This window comes from Carassius carassius, chromosome 9 (assembly GCF_963082965.1).
Source record: "Carassius carassius chromosome 9, fCarCar2.1, whole genome shotgun sequence".
Lineage (NCBI taxonomy): Eukaryota > Metazoa > Chordata > Actinopteri > Cypriniformes > Cyprinidae > Carassius > Carassius carassius.
In genome coordinates this window covers 28,050,525-28,070,737 of record NC_081763.1, presented here as the reverse complement: position 1 = coordinate 28,070,737, position 20,213 = coordinate 28,050,525, and the positions used below count along the sequence as shown (strand labels likewise).

Below are 20,213 nucleotides of genomic sequence, written 5' to 3'. Positions count from 1 at the left end.
ATATATATATATATATATGAAGAGTTCAAATGCAGAAGTCTCTAAGTGCCATCTGAAATTTTCTTCTAAAATGAGCATTATTCTCAGTAATTTCATTGTAATGACAATGAATAGGTTCTTTTCTACTGATTTTAAAGTGAAATAACTTATATAAATATAGCTTTGCCATCGCAGAAATAAAAATAAAATTTATTCAAATAAATGCAACCTTGGTGAACATAAGACTCTTCTTTCAAAAACATTTTCTATTTTTTTCAACCATTTAATGTACCCGTATTGACTCAACACTGCCTTGAGTCATATTACCATACTCAATTTGTTCTTTTTACATCTCCCTCCGTTTCCTTTCTACTTGAGCATTGGCCTCTTTCACAACACAACTGTAGCAAACCCATTGCTCTATATAGAGAGTCTGTCAGCATGAAGTCTTACTTATGTTCTCAACAGGGAGCAGGAAGCATGTAATTGTGTTCTTCCCTTGGTAATGACACTGCAGTCGTCTACTTTAATGCATACATTATTGTCATAATCCCAATCAAGATCAAATCAAGCTTAGGAGGTTTAATTAATGTCTTTACCACTGCTCTTTAATTAATTGGTTCTTAAACAGTGGTTCTTGTAACACCAAGGCTCCAGGTCCTCTTTGAAGTTGCATTTCTGCTGCAAATATGACAAATGTGCTTGATTTCAAACTTCAACAATATGGGGCTGTCATTGGATCAAACCAGTTCAGAAATGCAATGGGTTTCTAGAACTCTCGGAAGCCTCTTCTTCTTCTTCTTTACTGCATCATCCATTGTTGTACCTGTAAGTATATGTAAAGCACATGGTTGCTTCATGTTTGGATGGTGTGCATAAGCTAATCGCGGGGTATATTTTACACAATTATGTATATGCTTTAAACATTTCTACATATTTTGCCTTTTTATTAATGAGGGTCTGGTGTTTATTATGGTGAATCATATTAAGAAAAGGAAAAAAATACAGCCAAGTCACCAACTTGAACTTCACTATGTAAACTGCCAAAAGAATGACTATATATGGATTACTTGCGAAGAAATGAGTGCTTTGAACAGTGAGATGGCTGAAATAAAGCAAAGGGCTTGCAACTGGTAATTATGCCACGTTTTGTGCATTTTTGGGGGTGCTCCGTTCTTATAGCTTTGAATTAAAACCGTGCACCTCCACCAAAAGATGGCGTCCTCACCTCACCAATGGCCAATATTTTCAGAGTAATAAAATTAAAAGAAATTATTGGGTTTGTCCTAAAACCGAATTTTGCATGCATTTAATTACTCATTTGCGTTGATCATTATTAGATTGTTAAAAATATGTGAAATTATGAAGATCTCCGACAACTCTAAACACTTGTCAACATTTTTCTTCAACAGTATGAGAACACAAGATAATGAATATAATATTTTAAATAATATTTTAATTATAATATTTTGTTTATTGATTTCAGATGGTTAGTGTGTGTGTGTGTGTGTGTGTGTGTGTGTGTGTGTGTGTGTGTTATGGTGAGACACTTCTGTAATTGAATTATATGTAAAACTTGTATATCTATTAAGGAGTATGTACAGTATGACAAGAGCAAGAGTGCTGTTGTTCTAAATATGAACACCATTTTTATTGGCCTGGGGCTGAACCATAGCCACGATTGCGAGTGTTTATATTACTTTTGTAAACAGTCCAAACAAACTAAATTTAAAATAATTACATTTTAGATTTTGACAGTTATTTCTGATGTTTATTTTATTTTAGCTCAGCCAAAGAAAATAGTACCAAATGAAACCAACATGGAATTCTGCCTGACATTTAAACCTCAAAACCTAGTTTACAATGTATTACAGTAAAACAGTGCTCACTTTGACCGAGCTGGGACAGATCCCATCACCTGCCCTCAGGTGGTTAAAGCTGTACTGTACTGTGATCAGGCCTTCATTGGATTTAAAAAATAAAAATTAAAAATTAAAACATTTCTTACATGTGTATCTGTGTAAGAAAGATGACCCCCTTAAGAGCAATGTGAATTTACATTTAAATTGTAACATATTGTGACATTTAGATATATTACAGGAAATAAATAGAAAAGGTTGCTAATTTAGCTAGTTGTTATAGCACAAAATGTGAAATATTACACTTTTACAGAATGTAGCCTATAATTTTAAGTATTTATATTTTAGAGTGTCATTCCTGTTCAATACTAAATGAATACTCTATTTAAAATCTGATTTTCACAATTTAGTAGAATAATTGAATACAAAGCAGAATCCCAGAAAAAGATATTCACATTATTCTATGACTATACTGAATTGTATGACTATAATGCTATGATATGACTATAATGCATAGACAGAAAGGAAAACGGGAACATCAGTCCTAGGATACACAGATTCGTGAGCAACAAGAACCGTACGTGCACGAGCACAACTATTCCTCGTACTCATCCAGTGCGTAAACATGGACTTTTATTTTGGCATGTTGTTGAGCAACAGTAATCCAGGAAAACATTTGATCCAGATTTAGAATAGGACACACAGGACATAATAAACAATGCAATTAACGTCCAAGCATCCGACAGGATGATATAACAGAGCAGCTTTAATTAAAGGATTGATTGAATTAAATGTATACGGATGTATTTTCTTTATTTTCTTTAATTGAGTTCACAGTAGATGGCGGTAGTGCGCGAAATTGGTGTGATCCGCAAAAATAAAGGGAAGAAAAGAAGAAGAAGCAACAGTAATCCTGTTTTGTTGTTGTTTTGTGTTGTTATCCTGTGTTTGTTATACGAGCGCATGTTAGCATCCGGGGATATTTCTCAACACTTATAAGTAAGTAGAATATAGTAATATGAACACGTTTTGCAGAAATGCTTTGTTTTATATTGATTTTATGGTTGTATGCTATGCGCATGGTACAGTGAGATGGAGGCGTTGCTGAAGAGAGAGCTGGGCACATCTCTTCTGAAGAGCACTGGTCATTCAGGAGGAGGATGCATCAGTGAAGGCCAGAGCTTTGACACTGACACTGGCAGAGTGTTCGTCAAGATCAACCACAAGAATGAGGTGATCACATGAACACGAACTCAATGCAGTGACTTTGCATTGCACACTTGCAGTGCTGTTTGGAATAATAATATAGTGTGCTATAATAAAGCACATACAATCCAATGTCTGGAATAATTCAGGTTTTTGAAAATCTCTTATATCTCTTATTTATCTGATCAAAAATACCGCAAAACAGTAATATTGTGAAATATCATTACAATTATAAATAACCGGTTTCTATTTAAGTATAGTTAAACATTTTTACTTATTCCTGTTATATAAAACAGAATTTTCAGTCAGAATGCTCCTTTTAGTGTCACATGATCATTCAGAAATCAATCTAATGTGTGGATTTGTTGCTCAAGAAACATAACTTATTGTTGAAAACATTTAATATTTGTGTGGAAATGTTTTTTTTTTTTTTCTCAGGACTCTTTGATCATTAGAAAGAACAGATTAGATTTTTTGTAAAATTATAAACGTCTTTAAGTCACTTTTGATCAACTTAATGCATTCTTGATAAATAAAAGTATCAATTTATTTTAAAAATACACCAAATGCAGAAAAACCTTAGGTTGACTAGATTCGACATTTCCTAGTTCAGAGATCAAAATTCCATTGAAATTTCACATATTATTTGTTTTACATTAGTTTTACAGTTTTATACTGTTATTTTATCAGTTTGTCTGTTTGAAACTACAATGCATTATGCAGTGTCATTTTATATACATTATTTCAAAGTACACCAATTCAAGATTTGTTGATCATTGTGCCATGTAACTGTATACGCTTCCATTACAAAGTATCAATAGATTATGTAAAGTGTCAGTCTGTAACTATCAGAAAGTACAAATCATTTACTGTTTTTTTGTTTTTTTTGTTTTTTTTCTGATCTTTCACTGTAGGCTAGAAGGATGTTTGATGGAGAGTTGGCGAGCTTGGAAGCGATCCTGGCTACAAACACAGTGAAAGTGCCCAGGCCTGTGAAGGTGGTGGACCTTGAGAGAAGTGGAGCTGTTCTCATAATGGAACATGTGGAGATGAGGACCTTGAATAAGTATGATGCAAAATCATGTGAACCCACTGTAATAGGAATGAGAATTGGGTCAGTAATACACTTTTTAAAATGCTTAATGTTTATGTAGATACTCATCAAAGCTGGGAGAACAACTAGCTGACCTGCATCTTGACAACAAGAGACAGATAGAGAAACAAAACAAGGAACAGCAGACTGTTGGTAAATTTTTATTTATTTATTTATTTTTTCCCCAATATTGCATTGGTGTTTTAATTTAATTAATATAATTTTGATTACATTTAGTATTTATTTGAGTTTCTCTGTTTACAAAGGAAAAGGATCAGGAACATCTGAAATTCAAATAGCCAACAAGTTTGGCTTTCACGTGGCTACCTGCTGTGGTTATATCCCTCAGGTCAGCATCACCAGGGTGTTTAATCAGAAACACAAATGGGGTGATTCATATTTAAACGATTTGCAATTAGAGGTTGTATCTCTTCTTTGGTTTTCAGGTAAATGATTGGCAGGATGATTGGGTGTCCTTTTTTGCCCAGCAAAGGCTGCAGTACCAGCTCAGCCTGGTGGAACAGTCATATGGAGACAGAGAGGCCAGGGAATTGTGGGCCAAACTCCAGGTAAACCAAACTGCTCAGATTTTTACTTAAGCATCATAACAGCCAAAAATACAAAAAGATACTGTCTCTAGTTTTCAAACGGAATTAACATGAGTAAAGCCATATATTATTTTAAAGATACCTTATTCCTTTTATTTAATGACAAGCTAATGATTCAGTCTCTAAACCTGTATACAGTGCTGCATTTGTATTTAAGTCAAATGGTTTCTCTTTGTTTAGCTGAAGGTCCATCAGCTGTTTACAGACATAGAGGTGGTTCCAGCTCTGCTGCATGGAGATCTTTGGGGAGGAAATGTGGCCGAATGTTCTGACGGTCCCATCATCTTTGACCCAGCATCGTTTTATGGCCATTCAGAGTTTGAGCTGGCTATTTCTAGCATGTTTGGTGGTTTTGGGAGCTCGTTTTACAAAGCTTACCATGAGAAGATCCCCAAGGCCACTGGCTTTGAAAAGAGGCAACAGCTTTACCAGCTGTTCCACTATCTGAACCACTGGAATCATTTTGGTGGTGGCTACAGAGGTTCTTCTCTACGGATTATGAAGGATCTAACAAAGTAGATGCACCCTGATTCTTTAAAGGGTTAGTTCAGCCAAATGACTCACCCTGGAGCCATCCTAAGTATATATGACTTTCTTCTTTCAGATGAATTCAGTTGGAGTTATTAAAAAATTGTCTTTGATCTTTCAAGCCGTTTGATGCAACTTAGCGGGTGTTGTACTCCATCGGTCCTTCAGAAGTTTAATAAAAAGCTCATCCATTAAAAAAAAGGGTCTAACACTGCTCCGGGGGGTGGACAAAGGCCTCCTGTAGCGAATCCGCATGTGGAAATGCAGCGGAGAGATCAAAACAAAACAATGATCACTAATTAGAAGTACAAAACAAGGATTTGTAAAGAAGAATATTGGAGGATTTCAATATAGGCCAAGAGGAGACTGGTTTTATTTTGCTAAAGTAAGGAAACTTTGCTTCCTTTGCTCCTGTTAAAAAACACTAGTTTTCACGAGACTCACCAGCGCATGTGCAGTGCTGACCTCATACGTCATTCCCGCGGAACTGCTTCTGTTTTATAACAGTGAGGGCAAGCTAGATTAAAGTGATTATTATGTTTTGAATATGGATATTTTTCTTACAAAAATTAGATTCGCTGCAGGAGGCTTTTGTTCACTCCTCATGGACAGATGGAGTGCAACACCTGCTAAGTTGCATCAAATGGCTTGAAAGATCAAAGACAATTTTTTAAATAACTCCAACTGAATTCATCTGAAAGAAGAAAGTCATATACACCTAGGATGACTTCAGGATGAGTAATTTATGGGTTAATTTTTATTTTATGACTGAACTAACCCCTTAAGTCGTCATTAATAAAGGTAGATGCATTGTCAAGATGAAAAAGTCTTAATATAATTTCAACAGATAATATATATATATATTAATACTTCCAAACATTGACCAAAAAATAAGTTGTGTAGAATACATAATTCCTTTTTTTTTTCTTTTTTTTGCGAATTGCACTTCAACTTGACTACATGATAATGCTCTTGAAGAGAGCTTCATTTACAAGACTCCTTGATTTATAATGTGTGCACTATGTAGCATCATATGATAAGTTACATTTCACTACAGTATTACTAAATGTTAATCTACTGATGATTTAAAACAATCTTAGTGAGCTTGTTGTTCTGTAAACTTGCAGCTTGCTGGAGTCTCATCAGAAACATAAAGGATGCTTGGACAGTCAAATAAAATCTTAAAAACAACTTTGTGTTGATGTGTTTTTGATTGTATTGAAAACCTCTGATAGATACTTCTGTGTGTTTTCTTTGGCAGGAAGCTACAAGTAAACTTTTACGACTGAAAATATGTCTATCGAAACGTCTGTCACCAAATTGTGTCTAAGAAATGGCTAGCTTAATAATATTGACTATTATAACAATAAACAGTAATAATCATCATCATTATTTTATAAATTAATTTTAAATTACGCGATACCAAGTTTTGCTTTGGAAAATGGGCGGATGGATAGTGTAAATAAAATTCGTCAGATTGTTGACTGTAGTAGCTAACAAGCTACGCTAAGTTTTAAATTCCGATATGCCAGTTCAGTTATTGTTCTTTTTAGTATTCTAACTACGACATTGTAGTAAAAACAAAATTTTATGACAGGGAATATAAGATTTAAAAATGTCCTTCATGTTTGCAAATTTAAAGTAAAAACGCGTTTCTTTATTTCTTTTGATCCTCTCTACTTGCCGTTGCCGCGCGCGACAGCAGCAGCGCGAGCATCATAATAGCACGCCGGATGCACCATACTTCTTTCACTACGCACTTTTGAGATTATGTCAGTTTAAGACGACTTGGCAATCTTCTGACTGAGACAGCGAGTAGCTTTTAATGTATGTTTTGCAGTGTATTAGAGAAACGGAGAAGTGACTGGAGCTGGAGTTTGAATAGAAATCAGTTTGTCATTGTGAGCGGAGGCGACTTCAGCTTGAATCTGTCTTGTCATTTTAACGCACGTTTAGCGCATCTGTAATCTGATCAACCAGAAAGAGCCCTGCCATCACAGTGATAGATAATGTCGGTGATGGAGACTGTGTGTGATGGAGAGGAGCCAGAGGTGCTCACTCAGGCCTGTTTGCTGTCTGAGTTCAGTGAGAGAGGAGAGGCTCGAGCTCTCATCAGCAGTCTGCCGGACATTCATGACAACACGGTCAGCAGAGAGGCCACCATCGAGAAATTTGTCGGTGAGACAGTTTATCATGTATATGATTTTATCTATCTATCTGTCTGTCTGTATCAATCTATCTATCAGTTAGTCTAACTATATATCTGTTTGTCTATCTATCTATCTGTCTCAATCTGTCTGTTTCTATCTGTCTCTATTTATCTGTCTGTATAAATATGGTTACTTGGCTATTGTTTATTGAAATACAGAAGAGTATGTTGATGTGTTTGTATGATTTTATTTTTATTCATTTTGTTGTGCACAATATATAAGATGATATAAGACAATATAAGAAGACGTGTTTAAAATGTCAAGCTGTGCTTTTGGTAACTTTTGCAGTTCTCATGGATCGCTACCAAGAACAGCCACATCTTCTGGATCCCCACTTAGGTAAGTTAAAGCGATGAATGTGCTCTGTGATTGAACACTGTCAGTAACGCTGTATTTGCTGTTGTGCAGAGTGGTTGCTGAACATGCTCTTGGAGATGATCCGCAATGAGAAGTCGCCACCTCTAATGGTCCATCTCTGTTTCAAATTTCTCTACATCATCTCAAAGGCAAGATGGTGTACAGCTCTCTAAATCGGACTGATAACCCCTCTGAAATCACAGAAAGAGGGATTTGTGGGTTTGTATCTGATTTTGTGATTCCTCGTTTCCCCTGCAGGTCAGAGGCTACAAGATCTTCATGCAGCTGTTCCCTCATGAGGTGTCAGATGTTCAGCCGGTTCTGGACCTTTTATGCAGACAAGACCCAAAAGACACTGAGGTGAGTAAGTCCCTCAGTTACTTATCATAAGTTATCTAATAATGCTGTACAGTTAATCTGAGTCGTGCATTAATTTGAGTGCTGACTCCTAATGGGAGTGGCTTGATGGAGCGCAGGAGATGCAGATAACTTGATCTTGACCTTTAAGAAACTTTAATTAATGCTGTCAGATAACAAATCTGCTTTGAAGATAAAAAATTACATGAATTGGTAATTACAACATTGAACTAAAAATATATAACACCTGTGCACATACTAGAAATCGTGAATATAAATAATCTGGAATCATGTTAAAGAATATATAAATTAAATAAAAGCGGTGCACATTTCATTTATCTATTATAACATTTCTGTAGTTTTGTTCACTTGGCTGTTTCCTTTCAAAGGTCTAGAAATTTGCCGAATTCCGTCAGGTGTGTTTTTTTAATTATATGATGTCATTATGTCGCTGTCTTGACGCAGGCCAGACGCAGGCCATCTACCTTTTGAGTATCGATAAATTTGCCCCTTACAGGGAACATCAGAGTTCCTGTGGCTCAGTGGTAGAGTACAGCGTAAGCAAAAGGTTGTGGGTTCAATTCCCAGGGAACACACATACTGGTAAAAAAAAATGTATAGCCTGAATGCACTGTTGCTTTGGATAAAAGCATCTGCTAAAAAGCATAAATGTAAACTTGGAAGTCCTTCCTAGAAATCCTCAGTGAATAGTTTCAGGCAAGTAGTTGCAGCAGGTCACCATTTATCACGTTTGGAAAAATAGCATCCATGTGTGTCATTTGTAATCTAACTTTCCAAAAGCACAAAATCATCTAATTAGTGACTATGTTTCTGTATTAGACCTGGGAAACACGCTACATACTTCTCCTCTGGCTCTCCATGACATGTCTCATTCCCTTTGACTTGTCCCGTCTGGACGGCCACCTGTCCACTGACCCTGGGCAGAACAGAGAGTCCATCATGGATAGGATTCTGGCTGTTGCCAAGGTAACGCCCACAATCACAGACCACTCATAGACTTGTCAACATTTACATTATATGTCAATGAGTCCAAATTAGTAAGCATTATTTTGGTTTTATTAATTTATTCTCAGTTTTGCTAATCATATATTTTTTTTACTTATACTTATCATTACCTCTGTGTCATTAATGATTTTTGCTGCAGTCCTATCTCGGAGTGAGTGACAAATCTCGAGATGCTGCATCAATGCTGGTTTCTAAGTAAGTTACATGTTATGTGTTCTTTCCCCTATATGTGGGTTTATTATCTGGGTAACACTGGGCAATATGTCAAATAATTAAATCTTTTGGCTGGCCAAATTATATAAAATTAAGCAACAGTGTAAACCTAACATTTTTTTTTTGCTTTAATTTTCTGAAGATTTGTCTCATTAGACAGTATTCACCATGTTTCTGTGTCAGAATGAGAGGCTTAAGACTGAAATTATTTAAAAATGCCTCTTGTTAAACTCAAGTAGACAATACAGCCTTTTTGCTTTTATGAATCATTTCAAACTGGTAATATTTTCCAAACAATGATTTGCGTCATCAGTCATAAGGCTTCATATAATGAAATGTTTTAGTAAGATGTATAAGCAGATACATTTTGTTGTTTAGGCATTTAGTCTACTAATGTACATTATATTGGTGCATATAAATAAAAATGAAAAAGTATTGTTCTTCCTTGGATTCGTTTGAGTTTTACATTTGACATATTGACAGCTTTACTCCCTGACCAATAGAGAGCACTGTTTAAACACGTTTAGATTATTTCTTTGCTTGAAGGATTATTATCTGCACAGGTTTGTGACTCGTCCAGATGTGAAGCTGAAGCGTCTGGGGGATTTTCTGGACTGGTGTCTGACCACCATCTCTCAGACCAGTGAGATTACCATGGAGGGAACTGTGACCCTTGATGGAGCTTTGCAATCCCTGGTGAGCCTCCAGTCACATGTAGGACTGTTTATGTTCTCCACTTCCTCTGTTTTTCTTTTCAGGAGAATTAAAATATTGAACATTCAGATTCTTGGCATTAATAAACAGATTATATAAACAGAATGTCATTGTCATATGCAGTAGATGTTAACATAGTTATCTTTAAAGTCATTGTTCTAGGTGTGAATGGGCCTCCTTTAGACCTATGATTCCTGCACTTGTTTAGTATCTGCACATTTTGCCTGTAGAGGCAGTGTTTTTATTTTCCCTCCTACCTGTATTTTTTTTACTTCCGTTTTAAAATGCTGATAATCGCTCATTGCAGTGACTGATCTTTATCAGAATTAGTTTCTTTGCAATGAAACCTCATGCATGGTTTAAAGTCCAGAGAGCTGTGAAAATGATCCTGCTGTTGTTATTCTTTTGTAAAGCTCGTCTCTATCACCCGAGGCGCTCAAAACTGGCTCTGTGTGTTGAGAATGCCTGCGGTGCTAAAACTGCCATCAGTGATTTGCATGTATGCTTTAAGTGCCACAAGGCTGTGAGCAGGAACAAACTTGATAATTACATGAAACTGCTACTGGCACAGATTAATGGGATTCACACAAGTTGAAAATTGGTTTAATAAATTTGGCTTAATATCAACTTGATGATTTATAGATAAAGTAGCGCTCAGAAGATTTCAAGTGGGTAGTTAGGGTAGTTAATTATTTCCCAACCCGGGGTAGTGTACCGCAGGGTTGCATAGATTTTAATAAAATGTTTAAAATAATTTAAATGAATCTCATAAATATTTAGATTTTTTAATAATTTATTTCCCACCAGGCCCAGCTTTTCAAGCATGGGAAACGTGATGATTTCCTGCAGTATGGTGTGTATATATCTTTTTTTTGTCTTTCTTTGGTCTCTATAAAACCAGAACACAGATGAATGCTTACTAATCTTTACCTGACTGTTTGAAGCCCCAACAGTGCTTCAGTGCCTGAATCAGAAGAGAATATTGGAGAGTAACCAGGCCACATTGCGTAAGCTGGGTGTGAAAGTTGTCCAGAGACTTGGCTTGACCTTTCTAAAACCACGTTTGGCCAAATGGAGGTAATTGAGGAGTGATGTATTGACAAAATATGATGAAGTGAAACAAAGGATGCTTAAAAGTATTAGCTAGTTTGTAAGCATTTTGTATTACTACATCTAGATACCAGAGAGGAAGTCGGTCACTTGCAGTGAACCTGGCCCAGTCTTCTGTCACTGGAAGTGTAGAGGCAACAAAAACCGATCTAGAGTCTGTCAGTCAGGAGGAAGACTATGACATTCCTGAGGAGGTAGAAAATATCATTGGTAAGTATTCATGCACATTTTCATATGTTTGTTTTGTTTGCTAAATTATTAAATGCCCTCATGTACTGCTAATTTGTTTATTCATCGTTGCAGAACAACTGTTGGTGGGACTGAAAGACAAAGAGACAATAGTTAGATGGTCTTCTGCCAAGGGGTGAGAACAGTTATCTGGTCTAGGTGTGATAGTGTAAATTCTCTGCAATAATCCCTAGAGTTCTAAAACTTTTCAATAAAATAAAAGCAAAAATGATTCTTTGCTTAACTGGTCTTTCTCTTTTTAACCACCTACAGGATTGGAAGGGTAACTGGTAGACTACCTAAACAGCTTGCAGATGATGTGGTTGAGTCTGTTTTAGAGTGTTTCAGGTGCGGCATGATATAAAAGGAGGCCGAGATGTTATGATGTGTTTTCAAATACTTAGTGGGGTATTTTTCAGTGACATTTGTCTTCACATTTTATAGTTTTCAGGAAACGGATAATGCCTGGCATGGAGGCTGCCTGGCTCTTGCAGAGCTTGGCCGAAGAGGACTGCTGCTTCCTTGCCGTCTCTCAGATGGTTGGCTTGTTTTGTTTTTTTTGTTTTTTTTTTACTTTTGTATTCAGTTTGAAAGCTATTGGATTTTCTTTTCCACTGACATAAATCGTATCATATATATAATATCATAGCTATAATCATTGTATATTATCATACCTCCCTTACACCATACTCAGGTTTCAAAAACATTTATAAACAAACATAATTGACTCTATGCAAACACTTATTTCAGATACTTCAAGTTTAACAAGATCCTTTATTTAAAAAAATGCCACCACCCTACTCCCTTTAATGATCTGTTACATGTTTTCTCAAAGCACACAATATTCTCAGTGTAAAATCTGGGCTGCCCTTTTTCTTCCAATCAGTGCTTAATGTTATACACTAAGAATATTTTGGAATTATCAACATTTACATTTATGCATTAAGCAAATGCTTTTGTCCCTTGGAATTGATCCCATGACCTTTAAACAAGCAGTTTTACAGACATAAATAGAATAATAATTGAAGGCTTTCATGTAGACTTTGGCCGTCTTCCTGTAAAGTCTCTTGAGTATTTATATTTTCACTGAAGCTCCATTCTGTCTCTGAATCAGCAGTTTTGTGACCTCTTTCTTTGAGTTCGAGCAGGTTCTTTGACCTTAGCTCTTTTGGTAATGTGCCTCAGAGGTCTATTGTTTACCCGTTTTTTTCCCAGTGGCCGTGTGCTCTGTTTTGGTGTGTCTGGAGTGTCTTTGACTGGGCTCTTGTCTGGGGGAGTAAGACTTTGACTGTTCTGGCCTTCAGTCGTTTCTTGTTGGCCAAAAGAGGAGTCATTGAAAATGTCATTTGAGCTAGCTAGCTGGCACAGAGCAAAGGCAGCAGAGTGCCTCTGGTCACATGGGTCTATTTCTTGTTCTTTGGGTGGAGCAATTGTGCATACCTCAGCATTTATAATGGTTTGTCTTTCTGGAGTTTCAGAGCCTGTGGTGTCGAGCAAGGCTAGGTTGTTGGATTGAACCCTGAGGCAGAGGTTGAGCGGTGCTTCTTCTTCACTACTTTCTGAATCATAATGGAGCTTGCAGTCAGGGTAGTGGGGTGTCATATTGCTGCTGGATACGGCCTGGTCTCTCTTTGAAAGGTTAAGAGGAGCTGGCTCTTCCTCGGTATCTTCATCTTCCTTCTCTGATGAAATCTCACTGCTTCTTGCAGAAGCTGTGGTTTGTGGTTCATTCCTTAAAAGATAAGTAAAGATGTGTTAAGAATAGAGTAATTGTTAACATGCAAGTGGGCAACCTAACAAGACATTATTTTATATGATTGTGATGTAAAGTGTCATTACATAGTTACAATGAGATTACCTACCTCTCTTTATTTTGTAATAAGCTCTCTTGAGTTTGTCCAAATGATTTCTTGGGTAAGTTTTCAGTGACTGTAGTTGCCACTGATTCAGTATGCTGCGATTGAATAACTGGGAATATCTCCCCATGAGAAGCATGCCTGAGTGTAACAGGGATTCGCTGGGTGACATCTGCGGTACTAGGCCTGTCTGGAGATCCAGAGGCGGCGCACCCTTCTAAAGGACTCTGGCGAGTACCTTTGTCCACTGTTTTGTGCTCCTGGAAAGCCCTGTCCTCAGGAAGTCTGCTGTAAGATTCAGGATGAGGTAGGGGTACTAAATGCCCTCCATACTCTCGAGGATAAAATCTGTTGCTGTACACATCCAGAGGAAGGTACCTGGTTCTCTGTAAAGACATGGAAAATTCAGGGTGTTGGTAGAGGCTGTAGGGTAGAGGTGGACCAGAGATAATAGAATGGGTGTATCTATAGTGGTAGGGATGGAGAAGGGAAGTACTAGGTGGGACCAAAGGTGATGGAACAAGAGGTCTTTGGGTCTCTCGAGGTATAAGTTGGTAGGCTGGGGTGTTTGCTTGGTTGTGTGAGAAGGGTGTGTAGAGAGAATGCAAGGGCCTCTCAGATACCATGTATGACGGATATTCTGGTATTAGAGGAAGAAGCGGTGCTGTGGAAGCAGGTGGGGCCCAGGGTGCCATTTGGTGGTAAAACTGAGGAATGGCTGAAGTAGATGACTGATCATCTTTGTGTGGAGACTGAGCTAGAGCTTCGCTTTCACATGTTCGTGCAACTGGTGAGAAAGCTGAAGATATTTTGTTCTGTTCAATGTCTATGTCTCCATTTTTGTCCCTGGTCTTACAGATTTGCTCAGTCACATCGTTAGTGACCCCTTCGATGGGACTTTCAGGCTTTTCTCTTGTTCCTTTACCCATCTTCTCTTGTTCAACCTTGTCGTTGACCCTTTCTATAGGTTTGCTAACTTCAGCTTCCAGGGGTGGCTCTTTGCTCTTTTGGTTGAAGGGGAAATTATGCTGGGAAGGTCTCTGCGTTTTCCCTGTCTGTTCTATGCGCTGGGACACCAAAGAGATGGAGTTCTTGCACAGGTTATACTTCATGTGGTTGAAGAGATGAGACTTGATGTTGCAGGTGAATGGACATTGGAAACACTGATATTTGAAAGGTTTGCCAGGAGGGCGGGGAATGTAATGGGGTTTCTTCGGTTTTCTTCCCTGGAGAGTGTCCATACTGGTGCAGTTGTCCAAATCCAGTACTGCGTGGTTTGACAGCCTTAAAAAAAAAAAAGACAAAAAAATTACTGTTTTGCCACACCCTGAAGCAGAGTCTTCTCTTTGATGGGCCAGGAAGGTAGTGACCCAATAAAATGAGAGTTTGCTAGTTCTTTTCCCCTTAACTTTTCAACTAGACTGTAGCTGTTCTGTATTGTTTTTTGGCCTGCGTGTTAGCATGACATGCTGTGGCTTCAATGCTGAAGCCAAGGTAGGCCTGTAGAAACATGCTCCCTTTATTCAAAACCTGATGGCGTGGGAAACCACATACACCTGTTTCCCATGACCCTACCTGCAGGATACAAACTCTAGACATTTAAAAATTGATTTCACTTACACTGTAAATGTAGAGAAGCTACCAGAGCTATTAGAATGAAATTGAATCTGTTATAATAACATCTGGAACCCATTGGACTGCTTCATTGCTTGAAGGAGATTACTTCTTCGATTCTGCACAACAACCAGGATACATAATGGTCCGGTAAGTTTGCAAAGATTTTGGGGCCTGAAGGTTTGTATTGGGAAGCAGAAGATTGATGAACGAGATTGACAGATAAGTTATGCAGAAAATGACTCCGCCTTAAGGAACCTGTTTGTCACAGGCTGTCGCAAGAAGTGGTGGCTCAGGTTTTGGCTCCCATGTTTCATATGAAGCCGCTCCCTCCTCAAGGCACAAATTAAAGAATTTTGTATTTCATTTTGCTGTTGTATGTCTCGTTTCCTTGTTTCTTGGTAATATTAGTCATTCTTCTCTGGGCACAACGATGTCTTGTGATTTCAGCATCATACAAGACTTTACATTTCGAAATTTTATTTTTTGGTTATTAAGATATAGACTGAATATTACATGTACAACCACATGGCAAATACATTAGAATATTTTCTACACCTAACAGGTGCATCTGTTGTCAGCAATTTAGAGCTACCCCTGAAACACCTGCTACAAAGAACATCAGCAATTCAGCCTTTACAAACACTAAAAGTACATGTTGACAGCAATAAGAACAGCAGCCACTGGAAATCTTAGTGTCTTTGATGCAGCCTTACCTGTATTAAGACTCGTTGTTTGAGATGTTGGATGTATCGTCGATGGATGTATGTCCACAGTGGACCTCCTGAAATGTATGATGGTCCCACAGTGGAACAGTTTAGATGACTTGGTTGTCCTTGTGAGCGGGTGTCTGTTCGTTTAGGAGTTCTGTCTAGTTTCTGATGAGTCTCTCACATCCTCTCTGAGGTGTTGACTCTGTGGGGTGGAGTCTATGCCCAAGCAGTAGAGCCCTGAGGCAGCATCAATGTGCCTGATATTTGGCAAGCCCCAAGCCACTATACATTGCTAGTTTGCCTCCTGTTTCACCTGCTAGCAAGAATCTACATGGACAAGAAGCCAGACAAGACTGTTTGTAGCTTTTGTTTGCCTGAATGGTTGAATTAGCCCAGGAGTGGTAGTGTTAGGTGTGAAGCAGGTTGGAGGATGTAGTCAGAGGGGTGTGGAAATATTGAGGACAACCAGTGAGATTTGCATGAATCCAAATGTGTGCGCTACTCCTGATGTGAAGTGTCTTTCAGAATGGTTATGGAAATGCAGCTGTTTTTCCACCAGATCTGGATCTTAGTTTAATTTAGCTAAGTTTAATGGTAGATTTTAGTGTTGTTTTGAAAAATTGATTCACGATTATTTGCATATACAGCATGAATCATGAGCTCAATTTCAGCTCCACCTAAGATTTTAGAAGACAGTTCCTTGTAATGGGGTTCTTCCAAAAGTGAACTATCAATACTCCCTACCTTTTGTGTGTCTATTTATGCACCACTCACATTTTATTATATAAACGTCTTGAATCAGTAAGATGTTCCCATGGCTCAGTGGTAGAGCATTGTGTTAGCAGCGCAAACACGGATACTGAAAAAATAAAAATGTATTGCCTGAATTTTTCAGTTTTCACAGTTTTAACAAAACATTAAGTAGCACAACTTCCAATATTGACAATAATAAGAGGGAATTTTTCTTGAGCAGCAAATCAGCATATTAGAATGATTTCTGAAGGATCATGTGACACTGAAGACTTGAGTAATGATGCTGAAAATTCAGCTCTGGCAACACAAAAAATTACATTAAAAAATAATTGTAGGTATGTATATATATATATATAAGTTATTATAAATTGTTATAATATTGAACCGTGTTACTGTTTTTTAACAGTATTTTTGATCAAATGAATGCATATATAAATATTTTGAAATTTTTTTGTTGACCGAAGTAATTATTTTAGTATACTAATATATTGCCTGTATTCTACAGTGGTGCCTGTGATTATAAAAGCTCTGACATATGATGAGAAAAGGGGCGCATGCAGTTTGGGATCAAATGTACGTGATGCAGCCTGCTATGTGTGCTGGGCTTTCGCCCGTGCCTATGAGGCAAGTGCACTGGAGCCTTATGTCAACCAGATTTCCAGGTACAAACCCACCACCACCACCTCAACCACTGTGCCTTACTGTGACATTATTCATGTTATTTATGCCATATATCAAATTTACTAATCAATGCACCAACCTTTGGTAAATAGCTTGTCTCATTCCATTTATGCTGCAGACAGCTCGCCTTCTAAAATGATTAAATATATTACTATTGGCTCTTAATTCACATAGTTAACTTTACAATGTTATTCATTATTTCTAGTATCCCAACTCATTAGATTACCTGTGTGGCTCACGTCTAGATTTTTTATTTATATATATATATATATATATATATATATATATATATATATATATATATATATAAATTTTCCTTCTCCCAAAACCCTTGATGGAAACTGACTCCTGTACACCCACTGTTTTATACATGCGTTTTGGTGTGACCTTTCTTAGATATTTGTGAAGGTGTTTTTTTTGGATGTTCTCCAGAATGAAAGCTCTTTCCACCAGAGCCAACTGTGGTAAGAGCTGATCCGATTTCAGTGGCGGGTGAAATTGACAGCTTAACCAGGGTGGCTCTGTTGACCTTATGGTTACACTTTCTCTCCAATAAAAATAGCTTTTTTTGTAAGTGAGGTTAGACTGTGGAATGATTAGTGAGGCTGGCAGCAAATCTGCAACCCAAATACTGAGAGCTCTTTGTTTTTTAGTCAGCAAGCCGCACAGTATGTAGTAAGAGCAACTGACCATTTTCACCACATTACCTGGTAATTATTTTAAGAAAACCAAATTATATTGAAAAGAAACTGCTGTTTGACATAATTCCATCTCAAGAATTTAGTGTTCTTTTTTCACTCTGTGAACATCTAGGGAGATGTTTTTTAACTTCCAGGAGAGAGGTTATGGCTTGTATTATAAATGTCCAAAAAAAAAAAAGCTCAACAGCCCCTTCTCATACCTGTTCGCCTGGCTGTAGTTATTCACCGCCTTAAAACCAGTTTCTACACCTCTCACAGCTCAGAACCTCTCCCTTCTGTGGATATACAGTGTAGTCTGTTGGTCTGTGCGTCTGTTAGAACATTACAAATTAAAAGTAGAGAACAAGAAGATACTGCTTTGCCGAACCTGACAAAAGATAATAAACATAAATGAATATTTCACCCCAAAGTCATCTTCTGTCTGTGAACAGAAAGAGAAATTTGAAGAATTTTCACGTAGCTCTTTTTCCACTTTAAGCTTAAAAAAATGACTAAATAATTCAGAAAAAGCTTAATTCTTTGGTTCGTATTATTTGTGTGCTTTTTATATCAACTCTTATTGCTGTGTGCGACAGTGAAACTTTATCTCTGCCAAGGATCTAAAATGAACTACACACAAGTTCCAGTACTGCTTTGATTCATGTGACAGATGCGATTTCACATTTTCTGTGCTGATTTTGGGAGAAAATCTGCGGAATGGATTTAAAGATAATAAAGTGCACAGATTTGATGTGGTTGGCGGTTATAGTTGAACAAAAATGTGTTGGTCTCGTTCTTTTATCTTTCACTGTAGCATTAACTGTCACCAGTCAAGATGAAATGTTAGGATTTTTGGATCGAGTCCAGATTTCTCTGGTACAAGACAGCGAGCATTATTTTAATGGATCTTTTTTCAGATAGCAAACGTATTTTCCCATGAGGAAGTTGCCTATTTGCTTTAATTGTGGTGCTTGCTAGTATTATTACTACCTAGACTTATGGTTAGGGCTTTTGCTGTTTTTTAACTTTGCTGCGTAACAGTATTGTGTAATTCTTCTTCAAAATCTGCCGTGCTCTGTTTGCGTGGTGAATCAGCTCAGCGAAACGGTTTCCTCAGCAGAAAGCATTTTTCCCTCCCAGGTTCAACAGTAAGCCTTTCAGTCACCATAAAAACATAATGATATTACGAGAATGACAGCTCAAAGATGCTCCGCCGCCCCCCCCCTTTTGGAACAAGTATAGGCCTGTGTGTAACTGACTGTGCACTTTGCATTACTCCTTCAATTTGTTGGCCCTCCCCGTAACTTCCCTCCTCCCTATCCCCACGGTGCTGCCAGGTTTCGTCTGTTGTCGTGGGTTTCGGTCGCCATTTGGCACCCAGGCTGAAGGCCTGTCGAGTCCTGTTCTAATTTCATCAGCAGTCAAAGGTTGTTTCTATGAGCTCATTGACGCTATCAGAAACTGTGTCATTGCATGAAACTTCTTTTTAGTTTTTTCCTTGATTTTGGAGACATGCATATATACACACACTATGCGTTTTTTTTTTTTTTTAAAGAAATTAATTTATAAATGCATTAAATTCATCGTGTTGGTAAAGATTTTTACATTTTTACAAAAATGTATATTTCAAGTAAATGCTGTTCTTTTGAACTTTCTATTCATCAAAGATTCCTGAAAAATAAAAAAATATTTAGCAGCACAACTGTTTTTAACATTGATAATAATAATAAATGTTTTTTGAGCAGCAAATAATCAGCATATTAGAATGATTTCTGAACGATCATGTGACACTGAAGACTGGTGAAATTATGCAGAAAATTCACAATTAATTGCATTCCATTTATTACTAAAAATATTTAAATCAAGTTCTAATACTAATTCACGCTATTACAGCTTTTACTGTATTTTGATTGAATAGATGCAGGCTTCTTTCATAAATCTCACAGACTCTAAACTTTTTCAAATGTAGTGTATATGAAAATATTTACAAAATAAAAAACATAATAAATCATCTTTTGTCCCCTCTGACTTTGTTTTTTGCCACAGTTCCCCCAGGAATGTTCCTTTGAAAATGATAATTCTGTCATTATTTGCTCTAATTTGTTTCAAATCTGTACCACTCTTTCTTCAGGGAAACAGAGAAGTAGAAATTTGGACTGATCGATTTTTTTATTTTTATTGCAGTTACAGTGAATTGAGACTAAAGCTTCACATAGGATGCAAAATCAACTTAAAATTAGTTGGTATTACTCATGCATCATATTACATTCATCCTAGGTGCATTCATGTGAAATTAAAAGTATCAGTTTCTCGAATTATGAGTGAACTGAATCTTTCCAGTGAGGTGGTTGATGCAGTTTACAAAACAGGTCTGGATTCATTCACGAGCATGACTCTTCTTAACTCAATGATCTAGTAGCACTGGATA

The 20,213-nt window shown here is 37.2% G+C and overlaps 3 protein-coding genes across 3 annotated transcripts in view; 2 read left to right on the top strand and 1 right to left on the bottom strand.

Moving 5' to 3' along the window:
* Positions 1-2,546: 2,546 nt before the first annotated feature.
* On the top strand, positions 2,547-5,301 carry fn3krp (fructosamine 3 kinase related protein). The gene is made up of 7 exons (XM_059557356.1): positions 2,547-2,837; positions 2,927-3,071; positions 3,959-4,110; positions 4,199-4,290; positions 4,404-4,486; positions 4,584-4,706; positions 4,926-5,301. Exons 2-7 carry the CDS (start codon positions 2,931-2,933, stop codon positions 5,262-5,264), a joined length of 930 nt encoding a protein of 309 aa, XP_059413339.1. The 5' UTR covers positions 2,547-2,837; positions 2,927-2,930; the 3' UTR covers positions 5,265-5,301.
* Positions 5,302-6,970: 1,669 nt separating this feature from the next.
* tbcd (tubulin folding cofactor D) overlaps positions 6,971-20,213 on the top strand; it is a 29,381-nt gene continuing 16,138 nt past the window's right edge. Inside the window, exons 1-14 of the mRNA XM_059558781.1 lie at positions 6,971-7,451; positions 7,772-7,822; positions 7,892-7,989; positions 8,099-8,200; positions 9,038-9,184; positions 9,363-9,418; positions 10,000-10,132; positions 10,958-11,003; positions 11,095-11,227; positions 11,328-11,470; positions 11,564-11,624; positions 11,762-11,836; positions 11,933-12,027; positions 16,930-17,086. Of these exons, the coding sequence (XP_059414764.1) occupies positions 7,283-7,451; positions 7,772-7,822; positions 7,892-7,989; positions 8,099-8,200; positions 9,038-9,184; positions 9,363-9,418; positions 10,000-10,132; positions 10,958-11,003; positions 11,095-11,227; positions 11,328-11,470; positions 11,564-11,624; positions 11,762-11,836; positions 11,933-12,027; positions 16,930-17,086 (1,466 nt within the window). The 5' untranslated portion in view covers positions 6,971-7,282. The remainder of the gene's footprint in view (positions 7,452-7,771; positions 7,823-7,891; positions 7,990-8,098; positions 8,201-9,037; positions 9,185-9,362; positions 9,419-9,999; positions 10,133-10,957; positions 11,004-11,094; positions 11,228-11,327; positions 11,471-11,563; positions 11,625-11,761; positions 11,837-11,932; positions 12,028-16,929; positions 17,087-20,213) is intronic.
* Positions 12,243-16,208, bottom strand: LOC132149489 (zinc finger protein 750-like). The gene is made up of 3 exons (XM_059558782.1): positions 15,675-16,208; positions 13,351-14,628; positions 12,243-13,220 (listed from the first exon to the last, which is right to left on the bottom strand). The coding sequence occupies exons 2-3, from the start codon at positions 14,583-14,585 to the stop codon at positions 12,599-12,601; spliced, it is 1,857 nt and encodes a 618-aa protein (XP_059414765.1). The 5' UTR covers positions 14,586-14,628; positions 15,675-16,208; the 3' UTR covers positions 12,243-12,598.

Coding starts and splice junctions, on each gene's coding strand:
- fn3krp (XM_059557356.1), top strand. CDS start 2,931: ATGGAGGCGTTGCTGAAGAGAGAGCTGGGCACATCTCTTCTGAAGAGC. Junction 3,072..3,958: donor AGATCAACCACAAGAATGAG/GTGATCACATGA, acceptor CTTTCACTGTAG/GCTAGAAGGATGTTTGATGG. Junction 4,291..4,403: donor CAAGGAACAGCAGACTGTTG/GTAAATTTTTAT, acceptor CTGTTTACAAAG/GAAAAGGATCAGGAACATCT.
- LOC132149489 (XM_059558782.1), bottom strand. CDS start 14,585: ATGGACACTCTCCAGGGAAGAAAACCGAAGAAACCCCATTACATTCCC. Junction 13,221..13,350: donor TTATTACAAAATAAAGAGAG/GTAGGTAATCTC, acceptor TTATCTTTTAAG/GAATGAACCACAAACCACAG.